The following is a 24,714-nucleotide window of genomic DNA, read 5'->3' as shown; positions in this document are numbered from 1 at the left end:
TTTTTTTGTACCCTTGGTAAGGTAAAAAAAAAGGCTTCCTTCAAATATAACCATCCACAACTTCATCTGTTTTCTTTGGCGCATCTCTCCCTCCTTTCTTTGTCGCCAAGTTTTTTAAGCTCTAAGCAAGCTTTATTTTTTCTTTTCTTCATGCACCTATATCTTCTGAATACCCACGAGTAGGAAGAGGAAATCTGGAACCACGATGCTGGGTCAGGCATCTTCCTCCAATAGCCGTCGATTAACGGTGGCCCAACGGAGATGCTGAGGAAGCACTAGCAAAAAGAATCGTGCAAAGGAGCCATAGCATTCCACCAATCGTTGGTTCCAACGAGCCCCCGATAGCGCCGTGAATGTCGAGCCCAAGTGTAGCGCTAGTCAGCAAGCTGAAAGGTATCCTCAGGTCATCAGCTGCGATGCGTGCCCTAGACCGGTAATAGACTTAACAGCACTAGAATAAGGGGCACCCTCGTCCTAGCTAAAGGCAACGACCATCCAAATGACGGACCCTTGGCAAAGGTAGCTCACAAGCATCCCAATAACCTCGTTGTGCCCACGGCTTCCTGTGTGCTCCATTGTAGAACTGTAAATGCTAGTCTATCGTCTGTATACGACATGAATATCGTCATATTACAATAGTTTTCTCTTCTCTATCAAAGAATGTATTCATATGTCCTTTTTGTGAAATGTAGCCCAAGGAGAAGTGGCTATTTCCCATCCTATTTCCAAACCGAGTATTTCTCGCTATGGTACCCGACGCCGCTACGGAGGTGCACATATTGCAGTGGCGGGAGATGGTAGCGGCTCAGGTGACCGTGCTGAAAATATCAGATAACGGTGACGAATGTGAGGGAAACCAGGTGGCCACGGCGAAAAGCAGGACCTTGATGATGATGATGATGATGAGAGATTACCCAGTGTGCTAAGGATAAATCCCGGATGAGATAGGGATGATAGAGAGCATTGAAAGGTAATGCGTAGAGGCCTACTATTAGACCTCGCACAAAAAACTGAGAGGGCCTCATCTAAATGCTCCGAAATGTATTTCCCAAGGGCAACCCAGACAAAAACATGAGGGGCCATGAAATGGCGCGATTGTTCCACATGTCAACGATTTACTAGACGAGAATGAGCACACCAAAGTAGCAAAAAATTACCGTACAACTGCGAAGGTTTTATCACTAATGGAAGGTTTATTATCAGCAACCATGATCAAGAATACAGTCCTCGTTATAGTAAAAAAAAAAAGCACTGGGTTTACACCATGTTATCCATGGCGCATCCCATACCCAAGCCTAACAGGGCAAACAACCGAACCCTGCTATTATGAGTTAGCGGCGAAATAGGCGCCAGCTCCTGGCCCTACTTTTTACAATCAACAAAAAAAAAAAAAAAAAAAAAAAAAAGAGCAGGCCCTTAAACCATTAGATGAAGATTAAAACGAACAGCATACGACTTATCCAGTATGCTCGAGAAGCCTTCACTAACACACTAAGTGCAAATACATAAACGCATACCAACCATCTAGCAATGCAATGGACAAAAGTCCTGATCAGCCTTCGTGTTCTTGGTGAACGTGATTTCATTCACCTTTGCTATCATCGTTATCCTATTAACTCGTCTATCATGCTTTTCTAATTTCCGTATTCGCTTTTCACAGAGAATGTTCGATAGTTACACCGATACAAGGAAGTGGATAGGAAGGAGGATAATTGGCATTTAGCAAATGACACGGCTCATCAACTTAGCACTTGCCTTCACTTGCCAAGTTAGTGATGTAGCAATAGTATACGATATAACAATGTAAAGCATTTATTACATTACTTTGAATAATGAAAATATAAAAGTGCACCGAGGATTGACATGTATTAATTCTGCTACAGCAAGGATTCGGGACAAGGAGAGAGGAAATAAACCAGAAATAGGGAATCATGTTTACTATTCATGTTCCGGTTTTTTTATCTGTCTCTTTTATTTAATGCAAGTCGATTTACCTCATTATTCGACAGGCATCTGTGCTCCAGTGCAATGGCTGATATTGAAAAATAAAAGTAATAATAGTAAGATACTTAATATACCAAAGGATAGTGCTAAAAAGTTAAACTGGACCACAAACAAATTAAACCAAGCACGTCTCTATCTCTTATAAACGAAACTTTAATAAGCGGGTCTCCGTGAGCAGCGCTGATCATTGTGAGTTAAAGCCTGGGCTTAAAAGTATAATTAAGCAGGCGGTGATATCCGCCTAAAGAGCGACGGTTTCCTCTCGTTGCCAGATATCCGTCGCTGTCCTCCTCCAACTCCAGCATGCTTTTCAAAGCCTTGGCATGATGTCTTAAGGCTCTTCATCATCCCGATAACGTCGAAAGATATAGCGCGACATATCAGTCAGTATACTGCTATCATTACTATTACTGCTATTATGGTAGATGACTCTTTCCCAGGTTATGGCTTAGAAAGCATGAGCTGGCAGCGTACCAAACAAACAACATATCCGGCCTCCTAGGGGTTGCTGCTCCCACCTCTACCCACTCTGCTGTCGTTTCTAGGCGACATTTTCTAGGAAATAAATTATGTATCCTTCCTTAAAATCGTAAGAGGGTATCTTGCTTCAAGCTCGTTCTATTGGAAGTTTGCAAACCTTACAAGCCTTGCAAGCTAGCAGCTTCTCTTTTCCGCCAACCTCATGCAAGCTCTACCACTGAGCTCAGTAGTCGACAGGCTATTCAGTTCAGGATAAAAAGTCATAGTTTATAGAGTTCACATGTACTCAAAAAAGATCATAAAAAAGCACATGGCCTAAATCGTTGGTCAAAAATGGATCATGGGAGCCTTATTAAATTCTAATTCAAATGTTGTCTGTGCACCTGAACTTTTTTAATGATAAACGACACCAAGGAACACATCCATGCAAGCAGGAATTCAAACACACTCAAGCAACGCTTACGAAAGCTATTCCTTGAAGCAACCTGGAGGAGATGATAGAATTCTTTATACAGGGATAATATGTTTTGTGAAACGTGTACTCTAACCTCGAGCTTTTATTATTCCGGAGCCATGAGGAAGGAGAGGAAAGAAGGAGAGAGGGGGGATAGGGAGACTTCTCTTCACCGATGTTGGTTATCTTCTGAATCGGATTATATCGCAAGGCGTGTTGAAAACCTTGCATCTATCTTTCTATCAACGATAATGAGTTTTTTCTTTTGAAACATGTCTTTACTTGGATGATCTATGATACTTTTCTACTCTTGTATATATAAAAATACATATTCGAGCTATTAAGCGAAACGGAGACTGGGGATTTAAGAAAAAGCGGTCCTCCGAGAGCTCTCACTATATCTATGTACTATAGGAGTTAGAGCATGATGTAAAATAGTGCCTAGAGCAACATGTCCGACATTTCTCCTCCACTGTCCTATTTTTACTGACAGGAACAATAAATATTTTCCTTAAAAAAAGGGTAGAAGGGTGGGAGAAAGTGGAGGAACGAGGAGGTAGATAAAGGAGAAGATTGGCTATGAGGGTTGAGGTGAGAGCATCTGAGCACCCACCAGAAGTAGGTTACCAGTTAGCAGCAGCAGTTAAGATCAAAGAGGAAAAGGTCTGCTTATCTGTTGTATAGTCCATAGATGTATTAATAACATTTATTAATTGATTTGCATGGACTCATGAACAATCTTTTGTCCTTCTTTTTTAGTTGACATCGGGGCGAAGTAATTTTGAGAGCACGGGCACGAAAATGAACAAAAGCTTCTCTTCATTGCCTTCATTGCATTAACAAAACAAAAAAGGAGATCGTCATTATTATTATCAAACAATAAGAAAAAGAGGACACCCCAACTGCGTTTGGAGACGTCGTACCGCATAGCATCCGAGCACTGAGAGCAATTGGCAGTCTGGTCCTGGCAGTCCGATCCTGGCATCTGGCTACTTCGCCCCTTCTTTTTTTCGCTTTCTTTTCTTCCTTCTTTTTTTTTTTCTCTTTAGTTAGGCCATTGCTTCGACAGCTTCCCATTCCATTCATTCGAATCTCATTGCCCATTATTCATTGACATTCCTTGCGACTTTACACTCTGACCTCCTTCCATCCCTGAATATCATTTCCACTTCCCGTGCTTGACATGCTTTATTTTTATTCAGTTTACATTAAGTACTGAATTAAGAATAATAATTTTTATTAAGGGTGAGTAAATACTGTACCACAGGTGTCAACCTTCTATCGAACGAACATGGTCCTTATCAACTTCAACTCCAGCTTCCACATCAATATCAGCAGCTAATGAAAAAAAAAAAAAAAAAAAAAAAAAAAAAAAAAACGACCAGGACACTTTGCGATAATCAAGGGCATACTTATACAGCGCCGTATTTCAAGAAGGAGAAGAGGCTTACTCAAATCCTTCTCTTCCTTCTTTCTACCATTGACCACAAATAACCAAAAAAAAAAAAAAAAAAAAAAAAAAAGAAAGAAAGAAAGAAAGAAAGAAAGAAAGAAAGAAAGAAAGAAAGCAGATCTATGATAACAGCAGCCTCCGATCCATGCCATAATTCTACCATTTTCTTTCTATTCCCTTTTTTTGCCTCCTTTCCTTTTTCTTTTTCTCTTCTTTTTTTTTTTTTTTTTTTTTTCAATTGATGTCCAAGGCAGCCCTTTCATTTTTACTAATAGCGACTAATCATATTCCTGGACCGCTTTTTATGTTTCTTATTTGCTACACATATTCTACAGTTCCCTGAGCCTTCGGTTTCATCCTCTTCTCCATACACATTCCAATAGATACTTGTCATCATCCTTGAACCCTTAACACATCCTTAACGAAACAACAGCACCAACAAAATGAGAGCACAATTCCACATGTTCAAGTCAGTAGCATCACTAGCTCTTGCAGGAGCAGTCGGGTTGATGTCAATGGCTCCATTATCAGCAAAGGCAGATCTGATTTGTCGAAAATTTGGCCCTGATACATTTCGCGTCAACGCTACACTCAAATTCTACTGGAGCAATACAAAGATTCCGGTCCTCGAGTCTTTTAAAATGAATCTGTATTGTGTTCAGAACCATAAGGTGGTTCAGACCATCACCACATTCAACACGAACTCGACCCCACCTGTGTACTGGACCGTCGACTCCACGATGCCTGGTCATAGTGCAGTATGTCCTCATAATGTAAGCCTTTTTCTTTTCTTTTCTTTTCTTTTTTTATTTTTTACTTTACTCTCCCTTCCAATCCCTTCTACCTTCCTTTCTATTTATTGCAAGCTTACTGCAATTGGGCGAAGAACGAGGTGACATCAGCGGTATCTAAAGTATTTATGCACGTGTACAAGAGTGTAGGAGAAAATAGACTGCTAGGAGCCCCTTTTTTAAAAAAAGGTCTACCAAACTTGATCAAGAGCATCTGTGCATGATCTGGAATGGTGAAGCGTGCCTTGCCTACGGGATGAGAGATGCTTAACTAAAATAACCTGCTCGCCTTTCTCAACGAGGTTCTCGAGATTGTTTTGCCTAAAAAATCGGACATTGCATACACGTGCGTATGGATTTCCATCAATCTGGTGGGATCCCAACCCAACAGTAATAAAACGCCATCCGCTAAAAAAAAAATCGAGAAGTTCCTTCCAAAGAACAAATAGAAACAGTAGACCTGCTCTTTTTTTTAAGGCGTATGTCGTTTCCTTCATCCACTCTGTGAAAAAAAAAAAAAAAAAAAAAAAAAAGATCTTTGACAAAGGGTGGGAATATGCCCTAGAAAAGACGGATATTCTGATGATCGTTTTATTCTAGATAGAATTCATTATTACCCGAATCAATAATGGATTTACTCTCGACTAATAACATGTTTTATTTTATTTTTTATATAAAGCAATATCAAGTCGCATTCGACTGGCCTTACTATGACTCAACAGGCGCGGTTGCTTATGGTTCAGCTCGCTGCAAACTCATGCTGTTCATCCCAAGCAATCAAGCTCCTCGCCCAGGCTCATCTATCAGTGGCCCGCCCGCAGATTCAGAAGCACAAATAGCCGCAGATGACCCTCCACCCGGTGAAATTGTAGTAACCGAAAAGACAAAGATGATCTTGATCGGCGTTGGCTCTGCTGTCGGTGCCTTGGTCCTTGCTGGCTTTGTAGGGTTCTATGTAATCCGATTTAGCAATAAGCGTGCAGAAAAAAAAAGCACAGCACGTAAGCTCAAGGAACCTGCCGCCGCTACTAGATACAACGACCTGGCTTCGATCGCAACAAGTAGCCCGGTTATGACAGCACGAGGAGGCCGTGGCGCCGGTGGCCCTACGATGACAAAGAGCAACTATGCTCACGCCCCTGATAAGGGCCCGCACCCCCCTACACCCATCGCGAATGCAAATTCCAATAACAGCCTTACTCAGGATTCAGCATCGTCTACCCATCGCCCCGCATCTTTGCTGACCAGTTCATTTACGCCAGCAGAGGAGAGAAACCCGTATAAGAAGCGCGAGAACCAACAGAACCATTAAAAAAAAAAGTTATTTTATAATTTATTTCATTAGGTTTTTTTACTTTTTCTCTTATTCCTTCATCATCTCTCATATCATTCCTTAACCACACTTATTCTCGCATCGTTTATTACAAGTGCCTTAAAACGTAATATTTAATAATATCTCCTAAACCACATGGTCTGGCGGGCAAAGGAATCACATCTTTAATAGAATACGCTTGTAGTAGGTATACGTAACGTTTTCACCTATCATGTCTTAGAACATCTTCAGGAATATTTGCACGTTGCAGCTCTGGCTGGATCTTTTTTTTTTTTTTTTTTTTGGCCATAATGTGAGGCAGAGTAAGCTCAGTCAGCTCGCGGTCTACACGTCGAGCGATGCTGTCTGCTCCTACAGCGTTGCGATAGATGTTTCTTTTGTATGCTTCTCTTAGATCCCAAGCATTAATGAAGGAATGACCTTCAATGACTGGATGGCTTTCATACTAGCTTTGATGTCCTTTCGAAGGAGCAAAAATATTAAGTTTAGGCGCAGCAATTTGTAACACAAATACCAGTCACGTGCATATTGTGCAACGTCTCAATGCGAAGAGTCAATCTGTGGTTAGACATGCCTATATGTGGAACTTTTAAGTCGAGCGACATTCCAGTAAAATCCTTACTTGATACTTAAGCAATTGTCATTCAAGGTACCTTTCTAGATGTGTCCGGAGCCAGACGTAAATGTGTGCTCAGAAAAGGAAGGTATTACTTAATGAGCTGACGAGGAAAAAAAAAAATAATAAGCAAAAAGTGCTCAAAACTTTTATCTGGCAGATTTGCCCGACTAACAATATGAAGGAATAAAAATATGTACACTTTTTATTATTATTATTATTATTATTATTATTATTATTATTATTATTCATTTCATATAACGGAACCCCACAAAGAGTCTTTAAATGTACTTTAGTTCCTGTAATGTTTTCTTCTTCTCGGGTGCAATCTTACTCCAGATGACTGTGGTTGTATTAGAATCTAACATGCTGAGGGCTGCTTTAAATGTCTGCATCATCCTTGCTATCATTGGTTCAGGAACAATCCCAGCTGCCAACGCTTCAATCATTACGGCTGTGATATGGGGCAGATTTACATTATTAAGACCGAGAAGTGCCATATTTTGTCTAAAAAATAACAATATTATTGTTATTAATAATTAACAAGAGAAAATGAGGATAGACGATCATCAAGTATCTTTTATATTTCATAGGCAGATAGTTAAGCAAAGAGGGAGAAACACTTACGCCTCAATTAGGTCCAACATATAACAATACGTCATTGACGCGTCGCGTTCATCATGCAGGATCGGTAAGGTTTGAATCCATGAAGGTAAGACCGCATTAACATCAAACTGTGAATGATTGAATTTGCAAATCTTTGCCACTGCAGCGATAGCTTTTTCAGTCGCCAAGATATTCTCGGGGTCTCGGGAGCCAGGCTCATAGATCACTTGGAAAAGCAACGACAGAGCCGCGGCACAGACTTCTGCATATTGTGAGCCTCCATACTGTCCACAAAGACCAATACCATAGCAGGCTACCTGACGAATCTCTGCTGAGTCTGCAAACACAACTGATTCGAGCATCTGTGGAAGGAACGAGACCATGACCGGCCATGAATGTTGACCTGTGAACTCTACAAAATCATTCAACACACGGAGGGACCATTGACGTGCAATCAAGTTGGATGAGCCTAGATACCTGTTCATCACCGACGTGAGCATTCGGAATGAGGCCATGTATGCTACGCCATGATACTTGAGCACGCTTTGTAACGCTCCCGAAATTTCATTCAAAACAGACTCCTCATTGAACTCTTCTTCTTCAATCGCTACTCGTTCCTCCACTTCCAATCCCGCAGCTGCCCTTGCCTCTTCACGATCCTTCAAACGTGCGTATAGTTCCTTCAACTGACGTTTGGTTGCCTTTGTGAAAGCCTCCATCATTTCGAGCGAGAGACTAGGGCTGGGCCCCATGAAGTCCAACGCTTCGTGGAACGCATTGTACAAGTGATGTAAATATGTAGCGTCTGTCTCTGTAGACATGGTATCAATCATTCTGAGACAAATACCGCTCCACATATTATGTAGGTAGTCTTCCCCAAGCTCCGACTGTTTAGCGCAAGAGATCAGTTGTGGCAGAATAGCCGCGGATGCACGTCGAACTCCCTCATGAAAGTAGAATCGAAGGAGAGGCAATGCGATGTCACGAACCCTTTCAATATAAGGCCGGAATCCGGATCCAAGCTCACGCGCATAACAGTTCAGCATCTCAAGAGCAGTACATTTCTCTTCCATCATTGTCGTCTTGATACCAAGTTGTCGGCCGTCTACAGTAACAAACTCCCATCCGTCCTCTGCAGGATACTTGGACGCAACATCGTCCTCAGGATCCAGAATTGCAAAGTCTGGCTTGAGTGCAGCGCTGGTGAGGAGTGGTGGCATGACAGTGTCGAGATAAGGGACAAAGTCCTGTCCGAGCACTTTGCAGATGCGAGCCCACGCTGCCAAAAGATAGGAAGCTTGAGGATCATCCAGCTCGGTCAAGGATGTCTGAGCCTGAACCAACAACTTGACAAACTCTTGTGAATGAGGCCCAAAAACATCTTTACCCACGGCCAACGCAATCAAGCTGGCGCACTCCATCGCTTTACCCCTCAATAGCCTGTATTCGGGGGTTGTCGCTTGGCGAAGAACATCAATTAACAAGGGCATAATCCCATTGTAGTACTTTACAAAACGGTCTTCAGCACTGTCAGCCACAGTGGCAATGGTTGTGATGGCTTGTTCCTGCACATACGTCGTCCCCGTTTTGAGTAGCGACAACAGTCTCTCAAAAATAGCATCCAAGTATGGTTCCAAAATACGCTTCTCTGCTGCCTCACAAAAGTTTACGAGAGCCGCCGCAGCATGAGCACGGACTCTTGGATGGGGGGCATCGTCCATAACTGGGATCAGATTGGTGAGAACTAACGCATGGTGGTTCTTTTGCATCGTGCCTTTGAAGTCTGTTGCCATCTGTCCGATCGCGTGACAGGCAGCGTAACGAACTCTTGGATGGGAGTCCTTGAGGAACGGCACAACCATATGGAGGACCTTGGCCAGCTCTCTTTCCATGATTCGGGCACAACCTTCGGCGATTGAAGAAACAGCCATAAGACCTGCATGCCGTGCTGTCCAGTCCTGTTGGTTGCCCAGCAACTGTGGGATGTATTGGAAGCAGACCGGCAGCATTGCTTTGCTGCCTAGAGCGCGAGCTAGCCGATCCATGGCATGTTCTCCAAGGACATAATTTTCTTCTTCATCATCTTCATTTTGATCATCGGTTGCGTACCATTCTTGATCGTCATCATCCAATTCCTTCATCATCTCCAAGATCACTGGCACAAGAGTCACCGTGAAATCTGGAGCAGATTTGCGGATCAAATTAGGAGCACATTCTGCAATCGTAAGTAGAAGCTCTAATGCAGATTGGCGTGGTTGGTCTCCAAAGGACTTGTTCTTGATGATCAATAGCATGAAGGGGACCATAGTCATGAGGACATGACGAAAAAGTCGTGGAGAGTTCTCTGCAAGCTCAATCACGACGCCGAGACCTTCCACAAGTCCAGCCTCATCCTTGACGGTCATGAGGCTGTTAAGGGTATCGAGCACAAATGGCATCAAAGGCATAAGTGCATTACGGGTGTTGTGGTCAGTGTCGAGCATGAAAGATGCTGCGGATTTTGTTGCAGCTAGACGAACCTATGTTTTGTTTCATTCATATGAATTACATGGCATTAGACTGTTGGTGAAAAGAAACAAATAATAATAATAATAATAATAAAGATTAATCACGTTCACTAGACTGCGGGAAGAGATAAAATGATTTCATATAATACCTGAAGGTTCTCATCTTTGAGGCTTGCAGCAAACACATTTTTAAGGACCTCCACATCTTGTGAAGCGATGAGATGTGGCACTGACGCAAAGATCCTGTAAGTAGATTCGCGTACTTCTGGAGTTGAAGATTTGGCACATTCAAACAGTGCTGGGAGAAGTTCTGGCCAAAAGGAATCTAATAGTGATGGTGTCACAAAAAAAAAACGCAAACACAAACACAAACATGCAGGTTAAAGATCCTGTGAAAAAAAAAAAAAAAAAAAAAAAAAAAAAAGGAATAGATGGGAAGTTTTCTTGTTTCTTTTAGAAAGATACTTACTCTCATTTCTTTCATTATTCTCATCCTCTCTCTGGATGCTGGCACGCGCAATCTCTGCGATGGTGTCGCAGATCTTAATACGAACAGATTTCTGAATCTCAAATACAAGTGACTCCAAGAATTGAGCCTTGACATACGTCCGAGTATCTTCTTGTACATTGCCCCATAACGTTGTTTCCGAACTAGCTGAAGATGGAATAGGCGATGATGGAGACTTGGTCCCTGATGATCTGGCATCTTGGTTCGCGGGAGCTTTGAAAGCAACTCGACGTGTTAAGACTGCAGCGAAAGAACGTAACTGTCCCGACGTGAAGGATAGTAGAATACAATAAGAAATATGAATAAATATACATATATATAAAAAATGAACAACACGCCCTTTATGTCTGATGCATCTTTCTCACGCGATCCAACCCTTTCTCACTCTTCCCCTCTTTCTATCTCTCTATTGATCAGCCAGATCAAGAACCTGCATTATCTTTATTTTTCCTAACAAGATCCCCCTTTTTTGTCTTATGACTTACATCGGCCACTTCACTATGTTTTGCAAAGTGTGCAAGTCCAGAGAGAAGAGCATCTGGCTTTTTGAGTATCCAATCAGCATTAAGATAGGTCTCGGCCGAGGCTCGGATTGTGTTATCACTTGATACCAGGTTGGTGAGAACCTTGAATAGTTGTTGGAGTACACTCTCTTGAACTGGGCATGACATTCGAGTCATTGTGTCTTTTTATATGAAGGATGAGAAGTGAGAGTGAGAGTGAAAGAAGTAATGAGAGTAAGAGATGTGAAATGAAGTAAATTTCGGATGTGTTTGCCTTAGTTTGGGAGATGGTGAAGAATGACCAATGTCGAAGTTGTGGAGGAAGCAAGTTAGATAAACAAAAATCTCTTTCCTCTCTCACACAAAAAAAAAAAAAAAAATGGGGAAAGGGGAAGCGAAACAGGGACAGACAGGGACACAATTGTGGCTCGATGCGATGGGGGAAAAAAAAAAAAAAAAAAAAAAAAAAAAAAAAAAGAGTAATGCTGTCACGCGAAGGGATATGCAGGCAGATCTTGAACAAACAAAAAGGTAAAGCACAAAAAGCGGGAGAAAATGAGAGAATAGCAACCGTGAGAGCAAGAAGAAAAAAAGAATGATGATGGCGAGAACTGATGTGCTTTTTATTTATTTATTTACAGATCTTTAAAGTTCATTTCCTCAACATGTACATGTACCCAAAATAAGGCCAAGGACAGTGATGACAATGTGGCAATGTGGCAAAACAAAAACTCGTCCATGCTCGCCGCTCAATGCTTTATGTGGAGTCAATGGAAATGAAGGTGAGTGTGAGTGAGTACTTAGCCTAGATGGAGAGAGAAAGAATGATCCGGAAGTACAAGACAAGGATAAAAAAAACAACGCGTCCTGGTCGCGTTTGGTGAAACAGCACTCTTTTGGACTCTTTGATTAGAATAATAAGTAAAAAAGGAAGTGGTCATCAGACCAAAAAAAAAAAGTAAATAAAAGACTACAACCCCACACATTCAAAACTTGCATGCATGCATCATATCCCTCGGCAAAAAAAAAAAAAAAAAAAAAAAAAAAAAAGAGCACTGGATTTTTTGATTTCTCTCCACAACCCCTCTCATGGAATAGAAACTTCCAAGGGGGTACAAAAAAAAAAGCACCTTTGTTGTGTTCTTTACATGATCTGTACGATCCAAGTGACATGATTGCATTTTTTCTCTCTTACCCTTAACTGCACAACGGTAAACGTAGACCTCGACGCGGTATTATTACACTAACACTCACAGACCCCATTGTGATAGAAAGAAGGGAGCATCCCTAAGACTACATCTGGACAATTTCCCACTCCTATGCAACATGGTCAATGCTTCCACCGTCTGTCATCTTTATTATCCTTTACATGCGCACGTATATATTACATCAATTTATTCATAAGGCCTCTCATTCATGAGTTCGCATAAAGAAAGGAAGTTCTTTCATGCTTACACTGGTTAGCAGAAGAAACAAAGCTGAAGCGGGCAGATCGGGGTAACTTTGGCTTTCCTTTCTTTTTTCTTTTTTTATTAATCACACAACAAAAAACGAATAAATCCAGCCATTATTCCTGCGCAGGTTATTGAAATGGTGAGTCAAGTATACTAATGATAACCACTTCAACCACATGTGATAGGCACTCACTATCGTGCATCTTTATCAACCAAGAAGGCTATTAGTGTCAAGTAAATCTTGTTTTCCTGTCGCTTCAATGATGGCATTCAGATTAACCAAAGGTCAACCCACATCCTAGGTCACCTTCGAAAAGAACCGGGACCCTCCATAGCTACACTAATCTCATTAATTCTTCATCTAACAACTTGCGTGTCAAATATATTGAGTCTTTGTAGCATATTTTCGCTGTTCTTCAGCTCCTTGCCCCATCTCTTTTAGGCAATAAGGAACGTATAGAAGAAAGAAAAAAATAAATTAAGCTATAGATTATGGATCGTCTTTATACAAAACTTTCAAAGACATACATGCCTCACATGACACAGATGGCCTCCGTTTGTCAACCACATCGCATTGCAGCACAGAAGGATTGATTCTCGCGCGTCTTTTGTAACTCTTGGATCAAGAAGTCTAATATCTGGTAAGGTGCTATTAACCATGATCCTGAGACGAAACCCTATCCCAGTGCAGCTCTAAATGCCAGTTGACTTGTGCATCCATATCAATGTGGCTCGCTTCTTCCAACCACTGCCATATTTTGATATATATTTTCAAATATATATATTTTGAAATCCGTGAGCCCACTGCTCAATGAATTGATCAGCAACAGAATCAACGAAACTGCATTCATACATGCTTATTTATCTTCCACGCAACCATCTCCTTGAAGAATATGTAGGTCATAAATTAAAATGGATCACATATATTTATCAGTTTTAAAGCCTGCTTGAATAGTCAGTAACAACCCATTCAATGACTTGAGGTGCTGCAGAAAATCGTACTTATCTTTTTTCGCCAAGAAAGTAGGTAGCCACTTCAAACCTTTGTCCGCTCTTTTTCTAATTCGCTCCTTAAAAAAACTTGCCTTTAAAGCAGAATCTCTCTTGTTCACACATATTGGTCTAGAGCACACCACCTTGACTTTCTTTCTTGCTTTTAAGAGTATTTTACACCATTGCAACTGCTGCTATTACTTCTCTCGTCCCTATCCTTCTTTCTGCTGCGACCTGCGAGAACTTCGCTGATGCTCGACTGTAAAAAATGGTAGTAGATCGTCATAAGGTGATGCTGCACCAACGACCTTCATTTAGTCAGGATTATATATGTGTAATTCCTGAATAGCCTCGGATACATCAATGCAACCATCAAATCATTGCTTTAGTATGGAGTCGCAGCTAGATGAACCAGACGATACATGGCAGTTGAATAAGTATCACCATCATTCTTTTCTTTTGTGCACTTGCAAGAGTTAGGATATTTAACTAATGAATTCCCCAAGACAGAAACTATTCTATTCAACTCAGCTGGAATGGAACCGAGGAAAAAAAGTCTACTTGAGTTAGCAATAGCAAACCATGCACGTTTTTATTGCCTTATCTGAGGTTTAATGAATCACTATCAGATTGACAAATTAAGTTCCAGTCCAGATACCAGAAACGTGGGTTGAACATGGCTAATTGCTCAATCCACTGTGCATATGAAGGGCTTATATCCTAATGCTATGAGGGTAAGGAACAAGACTTTTTCTTTTAATTTCCGAATTAAACATATACTACGCATTCAATCCTGAATGATTCGTTTTGTCAATCAGCAAAGGTATGAAGACAAATTCTCGAAAATTAACTACTGTTGTATTTCCTCATTATGGAAGAACATAATCAGACAAACGTTTGTAATATATACTGTATAATCTTTACTGTTCAAACAAGGCAACATCACTTTTAAATGTTCCTAAAGTATATCTATACTGATATTACCGAATTTCATCGTTTTTGTGAGCCCTCTTTTTTTTTCGCCATCAAATGAGCAATCATAATTGGCTCGTGTGCTGCTTCTGAATTGCCAATTCCAATTGTTCCACAATTGTAATAATTTCGTGACAACCTTGTTTTCAAAACCAGGGCAGTGCTCGTCTGCTTATAACTTACAAACAACAATAACAACAGTCAAGGAGGGAGATCTTTATAACAGAAAAAAAAAAAAAAAAAAACACCTGTTTGGTGCCTACTCGCTACGATCTATTAGTACATGCATGCAAAAAGGTAGAAAAGAATGACACGAGCAAGCTACCAAGTCCATGCCTCTTAATCTATAATACAAATTATGGGGTTTCACCAGACCAGCCTCTGTAGCGTATTATCTAATGGACCAAACTCGAAATTTTACTAAGGAGCAACATTTTTAAATTTTCCAAGCGAACAAGAGATGGGGCTGTTTTATGTGAGTGTTGTAACAAATAAAGATCTTTCTGCCTCCTCATTGGACATTTACATTGTACATACCCTTTTATCTCTAGAATCACAGTTCTTCTTTTCAAACACTAATAAGACAAATAAAGACATCAAACATTTTAATATTACACAATTGATACCAAACTACATCTGTATAAATATTGGCGGCGAGCATCCTTGATACACGCATACAAACAACGTTTTTTTTTTCTTTGTTTCTTTGTTTCTTTCTTTTTGCTTCCAGAAAACCGCTTCCTTTTATCGTTTTTCTTTGTATCATCCCTCTCCTCCTTGACAAACTGATTCACTCTTCCATCTTCATTCCTCATTCCTCATTCAAAACGCTAGACGTCTTTATTTGCTTCTCCTGCCTTTTACTTGTTTGAGAATATATCATCAAAAGCAAAGCAACCTAAGTCCTGTGACGCGTAACGAAATCCCTCTTTCTAATGCAGCTGGTGCTGCAGTACCAAGCAGTCGCCATCTTGGCTGCTGTTAGTGCGTTCGCTACACTCTTCTATCTCTCCTTATGGTCAGATCTCAACAGCGTGGATATGGATGAATCATCTTCTACACCGAGACCATATACCCACTCTTCACCGTCGTCATTAACGTCACCCTCACTATCAAATCCTAATATGACCAAGGAACAGTCAACGGAACAGTATCAACCACTAGATGAGAGACTTTTTAGTAAGAATGCACATATTACAGATTTAAACTCAAGAGCCTTCGTGGCCTTCTGCAATTCCATAAATAACACCAACATCATCATCAATCAGCAACGACAGCCAACTGTGAACTCCAACGACATTTCATCAGATTTCTCCTCATATCGCGAATGGATGGAGTATATCCACAATACCAAAGACAGTGAAGCCAACAGTAAACACCCGCGCTTCTTGGAGCGACCGCCTCATAACCGCGTTATCGAGTTTGCCGCGATCAAGGAGCCTTGCAATCGCCGCATTCATACATCTGCCCACTGTTTGGACTATCTTGCTAAAAGAGAGCATGAGTATCTAATCTCGGCATCGCCGCCTATCACCATCGATAGCAACAAGATGGATTTTCATATCTTTTGGCGTGGACCTATCACAGACAAACTATCATTGAGTTCGCATGCATTTCTATTCACACAACCTCTTAACCGTGCACACTTGCATCTGTGGATCGACTCTGCGGATCTTCCAGGAGGTGTCCCAGAGGATTATATCAAAAATCCTTATTCAGCCCCGTTAGTCACAGAGCCTTTGAATCAATACATTACCATCCACTCGTGGAATCAGACAGCAGAACTCGCATATTCTTATCCGAATCAGCAGTCAGAACAAGAGATCGGGAAGGATGGGCCCGCGAAGCCTGTTGCACTCTCAGATGAAGCTCGTTTCTTGATTTTGAACCGCAACGGGGGCATTTACTTGGATGCAGACGTCTTACTTCTTAAGGACATGTCACCGTTTTATGATGCCGGGCTCGAATTTGCATACGAATGGAGCCATACCGGAATGTACAACACTGCTATCCTTAGATTGCTTCCTGGAAGCTCTGTGGCCAGACGTATCTTGGATGGCGCCAAAAGGAGAAAAGCAGAGATTTTAAGGTTGAAACAGTTGGAGCGAGAACTGCAGCGACAACGGATGGAAGAACAGCAGCTAGAAGCAGAAATGGAGGAGATGGAGGAAGAAGAAAGACGTGAAAAAGAGTTAGAAAATATCAGGGACGAAGAGAAAGAAGCATCAGTAGCCAAAAAAAGTACCCTGGATTTTGTCCACCAAGTCAGGACCCATGTCAAGAACAAAGCCTTGAAACCGCTTCCCAAATCATCCTCCCATCGCCGTCTCCGCCGTCGTCAGCTGAGAGTCCTGCATGGCATGAGACCTGAAGAAATTTATCATCCAGCACGGTTGCGCGAATATCTTCGTCCACAGGACAAGGCGATCGAGGGCAATGGCCTGATAATGGTTCCTCCTGCAGTTTTTGACCCACTATGGTTGCGTGTAGACCATGCAGAGCCTACAAAATCGACCGATCCAGAAAAAATGCTTGAGGACTTGCCTGGATTCACTGATGTGTTCCATGAGGCACCGAATACGGTTTGTCCTAGACAAGAAGGTGAAGAAGTCGAATTTTCAGCTGGTCCTGAAGTCTTCTTTACTGGAGCTTACGCATATCATTGGCATAATAGCTGGCAGGCATCAATCGAGCCAAAAAGCTGGATGGGGTTCATGCTCAAAGCTTATAAAGATTCCGTCGAAAGACGTAGGCCAAATCTTTATGGAGAGTGGTTCCCAAAGAACTTGTAACATTATACATCATATAGTCAAATAAACTAATACACCACTCATGTACGATAAAAACCTCTTCTTGCCTTCTTTCCTTTGAAACCTTGATTACTATATAAAAGTCGAGTTAAACCTCTTTTGAAATCAAATAGAGTCATTGATAGTATAGACACCGCATGTTTTGTTCCTTTTTTATACATACTCGCTCACAAAATGAGTAGTTTTTTATTTATGGTTATTTTTTTCTCATTTTTTCTTTTTTCATAATTTTTTGTGTTTATTATTCAAGCTACATGGCGTATTTTCTCGTCCATTCCTGTGCAGTTTGGATTGCAGCATTCTCGTTCTCCTTCCAATGTTGAGCAACGTCGTTTGCAAGGGGATCATCAGGGTTGGGGGAGGAGAGCAATGCTTGGACAGACAGCAACACCGTGCGGATCTGAAGAGCAGGTGACCACTTGTCTGATTGTTGATAAACCACACACCAACATGATGCAAGTAAATACAAAAGAAAATTGAGACAATATTATGTAAATCGTCAAAATGAAATGGTATGGATATATGTTTCCTTTTGACACTTATGGCAAACAGCATATAATGCTTCGGCTTTTTTTTTTTTTTTTTTTTTTTTTTTTTTTTAATTACCTTTCAGAATATCAAGGCAAATACGTCCGAGCTTGTCAATATTGGGGTGATAGATCTTGGTCAAAAATCGGACTTTAGGAGGTGACATGGGATACTCTTCAGGTAAAAATAACTCCAGTTTGAAGACGCCACCTATACACAAGAGCAAGTAGTAATGCATCAATTTTTAGTTTGAAGGATAAAGAATAAATAGAGGATCCATTGTAGACGGACTCTTATTAATATTGCATATTGCTGTCCATGTGGATGAGCTACATTGACCGTTGCTGCTGCTTGTTCTTTTCATTGTACAAAGTGCTTTCAATGAAATCTTTATTCATAAAACCTGCATCAAAGGAACCTCGTGAAACCCCCATATGATTCCATTAAAAGTATTTTTTGACCATTACGATAGTCATGTTTGTAAGCTTTTTTTTTTTTTACCTGCGAAAGGAGACTGCTCTGGCCCAGTGATGATGACATCAAAGTAACGGAGGTTGTCCTCATGAGCCATTGCACTAATGCCTGGAGCAGGATCCGCCATCAGACGTTCTGTTTCCTATATTGAATTTTAGTTACGCATTAAAAACAAAATGATCCCAAAAGACATCATAACATGGACAACAAAGAGAAGGAAAGAGGATTTGACAAAAAAAGGCAGGGAATATCCTTGAATAGCTTGATGACATTCAACGGACCTTGATAATACGCTTAGGCAGAGCCATTTATTGTTATTGCTGCTGTTGTCAGTTGGATGGAATGAGAAATGAAGCAAAGGACAATGTTGAACAGGAACATTACAAAATTGAAAAAAGAATAACGCGTGTGGATACACAAGAGTAGGCTTAACATGAAACAAGTCACATTCGTCTAGAGCTTGGGGACAATGTAGTCTCAAGCGTCAATGATCCATTCAGTTCGATAGCCATAAGGACAAGACACTAATTGGTTTCGGCATATGAGCCCTATAACCCCCAGCTACTGTTGGCGTCGACACTTGTCGCCAATCCGGGTGCTGCAAGAAGCAATCTGTGTGAACTGATATAGTGGACTTGAATTTGTCCCCCAAAAAATATGTATTCCTCAAGCTTAGTGAACGATGAAAAATGTTATTCTTGGCTGATAAACCATTAGGATAGTGCCAATGGGCGCAAGCCAAGGACTTTTTTCTTTTGTTTTGAGTCACGATTTGTCATGAAAGTAAAGGGCCTAAAATGAAGGTGGATAAGGCACGCTTACAAAGAAAGTCTCCGGCTTTTAGGAGATTCTCAGTTGAAAGGGTTTGATCCAAAGAAGCTTTTAAGGCTCCTCCGTCACCTCCTCTATGCCTATAAAAAATCGATTTGTGTAAACTTTTTTATTTTCCTCTAATTACATTTTCCTCAAATTACATTTGTCATTCTTCACCACTTCACAATTAGACTCATTTCATCATGGCTCCTGTTATTTCAAAGATCTACATCTATCCTATCAAGTCGTGCAAGGCTGTCGAGTTGGAGGAGTCGCAGCTCTCCAAGTGTAATAATGATAATAATGCCACCATTGCTTTTGCGCAGCGCCAAGTAATAAATCTGACCATATTCATATTTATCTTCTACATCACCTTCCTATCCATTGCCTTTATTTTACACGAAATGAACCAATATTTAAATGTTGGGGATCAACAGACGGTCTTCTGGTAAATTATTCCAATTGCCATGCGCAACGATACTTTAAACATTTCACCCATTCAATGTTGTGGAAACTAAAGCATAGTGTTTTTATCTCCATTTCTGATGGAATAGCATGATCGCGTCTTTTTGGTTGTCGATCCTGAAACTAACAAACAAAGAACCATGCGAGAGCTTCCTTCGGTACGTTTCCTGGAATGCAAATGGTTTGCTCTTTCAATATCCTTTTACCGCTCCTATTGCTTATCTATAACTGCTTTAGTAACGACTTTTTAAAAGATGCTTTTTCAATTATCATCACTAGATGACATTGATCGAACCGAAGATTGTTGGCAATGAGCTTGTTGTTATCGCTGCAGACAAGACCTTGACTCTTCCCTTGGTCCCTGAGTAAAGTATTCGTGCCTGTTAGCCATCTCTGCCTTGTCTTTGGTCCCTCATATCGCGATGCTAATTTAGCAATTGGGACCATCTATCTTCTTTTTTCTTTTTTTGTATTAGCATCAGCAAGTACGAGAAGCGCACCGTTAACGTCTGGGGAGATTTACTTGAGTCCGCTGATCTTGGTGATGAAGCAGCTCAGTTCTTTACCGATTACTTAGGCGTCCCTTCCCGCCTCGTTTACAAATCGCCTCACCATAAGCGCCCAGTTATCGAGCATGCGCCTGGTGTTGCTGAAATTGGTTTTGAGCCTGAGGTAAGCTTATTCGCTCAACCACTCTCAACCATAATTATAACCCGCTAATCATTGTTTGGTATTAAAACACACATTCTCTCTTCCTCTTTCCCTAATATAATTGAAAAATTAGACTGCGTTTGCTGATAACTACCCCCTCCTCTGCCTTTCAGAAGAGTCGATGGTGGATGTTAACACTCATTTGGAGAAGCCTGTCTCACATCTCAACTTTCGCCCTAACCTTCTCATCTCAGGTGTTTCTAAACCTTGGGAAGAGGACACCTGGTGTACAGTCGACATTCGCGGAGTGACTTACTACTTTACCTGTCGCTGCACACGCTGTGACATGCCTAATATTGATCCTGAGACTGGCATCAAGGACAAGCTTCAACCTCAGAAAACCCTGCAGAGTGTTCGCCGAGTTGATAAGGGCAAGAAGGCCAAATTCTTCGCTTGTGTTGGAATCAATGCAGTACCTAATACCCATTCAGGCGAGATCCGCGTAGGCGATCTTTTGGAGGTCAAGGAAGTCTTTGAAGGCGAGCGCATGCGTACTGGCGCTTCTGGATGGTCCACCAAGGCAGCTGCAGTTGTTGCTTAAAGCATTATGAGTGAAAATCCATAGACCTGAATCAAAATGCATATTTATAGCACAGGTACAAAAAATTAGTAGAAGCAATGTACAAAAAAATCCTTTTTTTTTTTTTTTATAACAGAGGCCTAAGTGATCGTGAGGGTTTATTGGAAATAGACTCGATAATTTTTTTTTTTTTTTTTTTTTTTTTTGATAATAAGGACCCACTAGGCCATGTAGGATTTACTTAGATGTTAGCTCTATAAATGGGTTGCCCCATTACTGGGGTCGCAAATAAAGCGGTATCCAATTATCGGCCGAAGCCGCATCATCACACTACCAGAGTACAACATCCTGTTCATAAAATACGTCAGCATTGAGTAGACTTCCTTGGTCCCTGGGGACCTGTGGGACGGCTCTACTCCCTACTTGCCTGTTGTCCTGTGGTACGGCTTTACTTCCATTAGAAATACTCAATAAGCAGGTTGCTTTATTACAAGGAGCCACTTTTTTTTTGAAACTATAGTCAAGAAACAGCTATTACTGCACAAACGACAAGAGCCGCTGTATCCATGATTTCATAAACCCTGGCCGCCGTGGTTGGTACTCAAAGTCCACCTTTCCGACGTGGCCTGTTGCGCAACGCGACAAATTATCCGCTATCCACAGTCATCAAAAACTTCATTCCACCTAGCCGTTCCATCACGTCCAGTTTGGTTTTCCCAAGGTAACTGTCCCGGACTCGGTTATCCGCGATCTTGTAGGCGGTGGTTATGTTTATGTTTATTTGATTTATGGAATGTATTATTGTTTCAACATTGTTTCTTCAGACAAGGGTGACCCACAAGGAGTATTAATTCGTGCAGTTGAACCTTTAGGTCGACAAACTTCTCTCTTTTACATTCAGCTTCTGTCTTTATCTGAGGGAAGGGACAAGGAAATCATTGCTACTACGTCTGTGCTCCCCAACACAGTTGCGCCCTCTGGCGCGTTTGCTCATAGCAGTGATTCCACGAGCCTTTTCCCATTCAACGGTGACTTTACACCGTTTGTTTCAGATTTCTGTACGACCGAATTCTTCTATGGCCTTGACGAAGCGCCCTGCCATATATGTAGCTATCCTTGTTGTTGTCTTGAAGCCAACTTTCCAACTCTGAGCAATGGACTTGGGCGTAAGTCCATGGTAAATGTCCTGCACAGACCAATCTGGTGTGTGCTCTACCTCTTCCTCGTCCTCATCATCGCCGTTCCTATCACTATGGCGTCGTACTTCTCGCACACCATCGATATGCATCTCTAGAGTTCCCCAAATGTAGTCCTCCTCTGCCGCAGTAAAAGTTGGCTCTTTTGTCCATGGTGGCCCTTTGTGCTTGCTCCTGCACTGCTTTCAATTCTTTCCTTTTTTTTTTTTTTTTTTTTTTGATAACAAGGACCCACGAGGTCATGTAGGATTTATTTAGATGTTAGCTCTATAAATGGCACTGCTTTCAATTCTTTCCTCCATATCCTCTCCCTATCACATCCACATTTTGGATTATCTCCTTCCACTTCACGGCCTGAGTCTCCAGCATCTAATCAGGATGTCACATGATATATTCACGTGATATACTAGCATCATTATCTTAGGGGTGAATCTATTTGACAACCCGGGTTGTCACTCTTATTTGACAACCCCCCCCTTAATTATTTTTCTCAATTTTTTTTCTTTGCGTGACAACCCGGGTTGCCAAATAGTAAAATATCTAATTTGACAACCCCAAGCTCATTATTATTTGACAACCCTTTTTTTATTGGCAAGATTATTATGTGAAAATCGTTTCTATTGCTATCCCTCAGCAACACGAAATCCCTCCAGCAATCTAAAAGCTTCCTTCAAATAACAAACTTTTTTTTTTGGTTACGAGGTGTTGTTTTTTATTACAACTGATTTCTAAAACAAGGGTTTGCTTTATAGAAAATGTGCCTATACGGGTAACATGCACTAAGCATACATAAATTCGGAGTGGTTATGCGACGCTTGATGGCGCATGCGTAAGACGCGGAAAGGAAAAAAAGAGAGACAGAAGAAGCTATAACCACAGTCATGATAACGGAGTGTTGCCACCATTTTAGAAATCCAGCTGAGAAAGGCCCTCCATAAGTGCAAGAGGGTGAAGACTTGTCATGTGACAGGTTGAAAAAGACAATTTTTCTTCTTTTTTTGACAACCCAGGTTGTCAAATTACAAAAAAGTGAAAATTGAAGACCTGGGTTGCCAAATAAGCCGGCGTGACTGCTAAATTAGGGGGGGGTTGTCAAATAAGAGTGACAACCCGGGTTTTTTTTTTGATAACAAGGACCCTCAGGGTCATGGGATTTATTTTCTACACTCTATGAACAAAATGCTCCAGAAACTATAGTCAATAAACAGCTATTACTGCACAAACGACAAGAGCCGCTGTATCCATGATTTCATAAACCCTGACCGCCGTGGTTGGTACTCAAAGTCCACCTTTCCGACGTGGCCTGTTGCGCAACGCGACAAATTATCCGCTATCCATAGTCATCAAAAACTTCATTCCACCTAGCCGCTCCATCACGTCCAGTTTGGTTTTCCCAAGGTAACTGTCCCGGACTCGGTCATCCGCGATCTTGTAGATCTCTTTTACATTCAGCTTCTGTCTTTATCTGAGGGAAGGGACAAGGAAATCATTGCTACTACGTCTGTGCTCCCCAACACAGTTGCGTCCTCTAGCGCGTTTGCTCATAGCAGTGATTCCGCGAGCCTTTTCCCATTCAACGGTGACTTTACACCGTTTGTTCCAGATTTCTGTACGACCGAATTCCTCTATGGCCTTGACGAAGCGCCCTGCCATATATGTAGCTATCCTTGTTGTTGTCTTGAAGCCAACTTTCCAACTCTGAGCAATGGACTTGGGCGTAAGTCCATGGTAAATGTCCTGCACAGACCACTCTGGTGTGTGCTCTCTCTCTTCCTCATCACCGTCGTTCCTATCACCATGGCGTCGTACTTCTCGCACACCATCGATATGCATCTCTAGAGTTTTCCAAATGTAGTCCTCCTCTGCCGCAGTAAAAGTTGGCTCTTTTGTCCTTGGTGGGTCTACACCTCTCTCTCTGGCCCTTTGTGCTTGCTCCTGCACTGCTTTCAACTCTTTCCTCCATGTCAAGAGTGACAACCCGGGTTGTCAAATAGATTAATTCTTATCTTAGTTTGATATTTATATAATATACGTCTCAAATGCTCTGTCGTAAATGACGCCTATTCATTTACCTAAATATGTATTTCCTTTCAATTTATTTATTGCCTATCATCCTATTTTCTACCATTTTTAAATAGTATTTAAGTAGCTTTTTCCTTCACTGCAAAAACGGCATCTCTCTTCTTATTATCGATGCCCTTTTGCAGGTGAGTTTATCTTCATTATTCTCATTATGAATTCTCAGAAAATTAGCAGTTATTAAAGATCTCTCTTCTTATTATCGATGCCCTTTTGCAGCATCCTCAAAATCATTCAAAGCATTACTTAGGATCACTATCTTTTTTTTTTTTTTTCCTGTTAACAAGAACCCACAGAGGTGAGGAATTTTATTTCATAATCTCGCTCTAAAGTAATGATATCGCCCTCAACTATGAAACAAGCGAAACTCTCAAAGTTCGCACGGGATGGCTGTGAAGAGCCAATTCGTATCCATGTTTTTCTCTACCAATGTACACCGTGATC

The 24,714-nt window shown here is 41.3% G+C and overlaps 5 protein-coding genes across 5 annotated transcripts; 3 read left to right on the top strand and 2 right to left on the bottom strand.

Moving 5' to 3' along the window:
- Nucleotides 1–4,834: 4,834 nt before the first annotated feature.
- Nucleotides 4,835–6,494, top strand: BCR41DRAFT_392163 (hypothetical protein; the record flags this gene model as incomplete). The annotated part of the gene is made up of 2 exons (XM_022028424.1): nucleotides 4,835–5,164; nucleotides 5,862–6,494. 2 exons carry the CDS (start codon nucleotides 4,835–4,837, stop codon nucleotides 6,492–6,494), a joined length of 963 nt encoding a protein of 320 aa, XP_021885409.1.
- Nucleotides 6,495–7,426: 932 nt separating this feature from the next.
- On the bottom strand, nucleotides 7,427–11,423 carry BCR41DRAFT_331389 (importin subunit beta-3; the record flags this gene model as incomplete). Its single annotated transcript, XM_022021795.1, has 5 exons — nucleotides 7,427–7,638; nucleotides 7,759–10,256; nucleotides 10,394–10,569; nucleotides 10,759–11,011; nucleotides 11,238–11,423. Coding segments are annotated over 5 exons (3,324 nt in total), but the record flags the coding sequence as incomplete, so codon positions are not given.
- A 4,801-nt stretch (nucleotides 11,424–16,224) lies between these two features.
- BCR41DRAFT_367297 (hypothetical protein) lies at nucleotides 16,225–17,466 on the top strand (the record flags this gene model as incomplete). Its single annotated transcript, XM_022026290.1, has 1 exon — nucleotides 16,225–17,466. One exon carries the CDS (start codon nucleotides 16,225–16,227, stop codon nucleotides 17,464–17,466), a length of 1,242 nt encoding a protein of 413 aa, XP_021885407.1.
- A 166-nt stretch (nucleotides 17,467–17,632) lies between these two features.
- On the bottom strand, nucleotides 17,633–19,208 carry BCR41DRAFT_345733 (ubiquitin-conjugating enzyme E2 N). Its single transcript, XM_022022780.1, has 4 exons — nucleotides 18,768–19,208; nucleotides 18,514–18,628; nucleotides 18,091–18,222; nucleotides 17,633–17,907 (listed from the first exon to the last, which is right to left on the bottom strand). Exons 1-4 carry the CDS (start codon nucleotides 18,792–18,794, stop codon nucleotides 17,735–17,737), a joined length of 447 nt encoding a protein of 148 aa, XP_021885406.1. The 5' UTR covers nucleotides 18,795–19,208; the 3' UTR covers nucleotides 17,633–17,734.
- A 164-nt stretch (nucleotides 19,209–19,372) lies between these two features.
- On the top strand, nucleotides 19,373–21,087 carry BCR41DRAFT_345732 (hypothetical protein). Its single transcript, XM_022022779.1, has 6 exons — nucleotides 19,373–19,587; nucleotides 19,737–19,747; nucleotides 19,854–19,922; nucleotides 20,044–20,129; nucleotides 20,241–20,436; nucleotides 20,549–21,087. The coding sequence occupies exons 1-6, from the start codon at nucleotides 19,503–19,505 to the stop codon at nucleotides 21,014–21,016; spliced, it is 915 nt and encodes a 304-aa protein (XP_021885405.1). The 5' UTR covers nucleotides 19,373–19,502; the 3' UTR covers nucleotides 21,017–21,087.
- Nucleotides 21,088–24,714: the final 3,627 nt, after the last annotated feature.

Source organism: Lobosporangium transversale (genome assembly GCF_002105155.1).
Source record: "Lobosporangium transversale strain NRRL 3116 chromosome Unknown BCR41scaffold_3, whole genome shotgun sequence".
Classification (NCBI taxonomy): domain Eukaryota; kingdom Fungi; phylum Mortierellomycota; class Mortierellomycetes; order Mortierellales; family Mortierellaceae; genus Lobosporangium; species Lobosporangium transversale.
The sequence above is the reverse complement of the archived record's forward strand: the minus strand, read 5'-3'. Positions and strand labels throughout refer to the sequence as shown.

Bases quoted from the DNA above. Each gene is read 5' to 3' on its own strand.
- BCR41DRAFT_345732 (XM_022022779.1), top strand. From the start codon at position 19,503: ATGGCTCCTGTTATTTCAAAGATCTACATCTATCCTATCAAGTCGTGC. The intron at 19,923-20,043 runs GTACGTTTCCTG...TATCATCACTAG, and splicing joins CCATGCGAGAGCTTCCTTCG to ATGACATTGATCGAACCGAA. The intron at 20,130-20,240 runs GTAAAGTATTCG...TTTTTGTATTAG, and splicing joins ACTCTTCCCTTGGTCCCTGA to CATCAGCAAGTACGAGAAGC.
- BCR41DRAFT_345733 (XM_022022780.1), bottom strand. From the start codon at position 18,794: ATGGCTCTGCCTAAGCGTATTATCAAG. The intron at 18,629-18,767 runs GTCCGTTGAATG...AATTCAATATAG, and splicing joins TGCCTAAGCGTATTATCAAG to GAAACAGAACGTCTGATGGC. The intron at 18,223-18,513 runs GTAAAAAAAAAA...TCTTGTGTATAG, and splicing joins AGAGCAGTCTCCTTTCGCAG to GTGGCGTCTTCAAACTGGAG.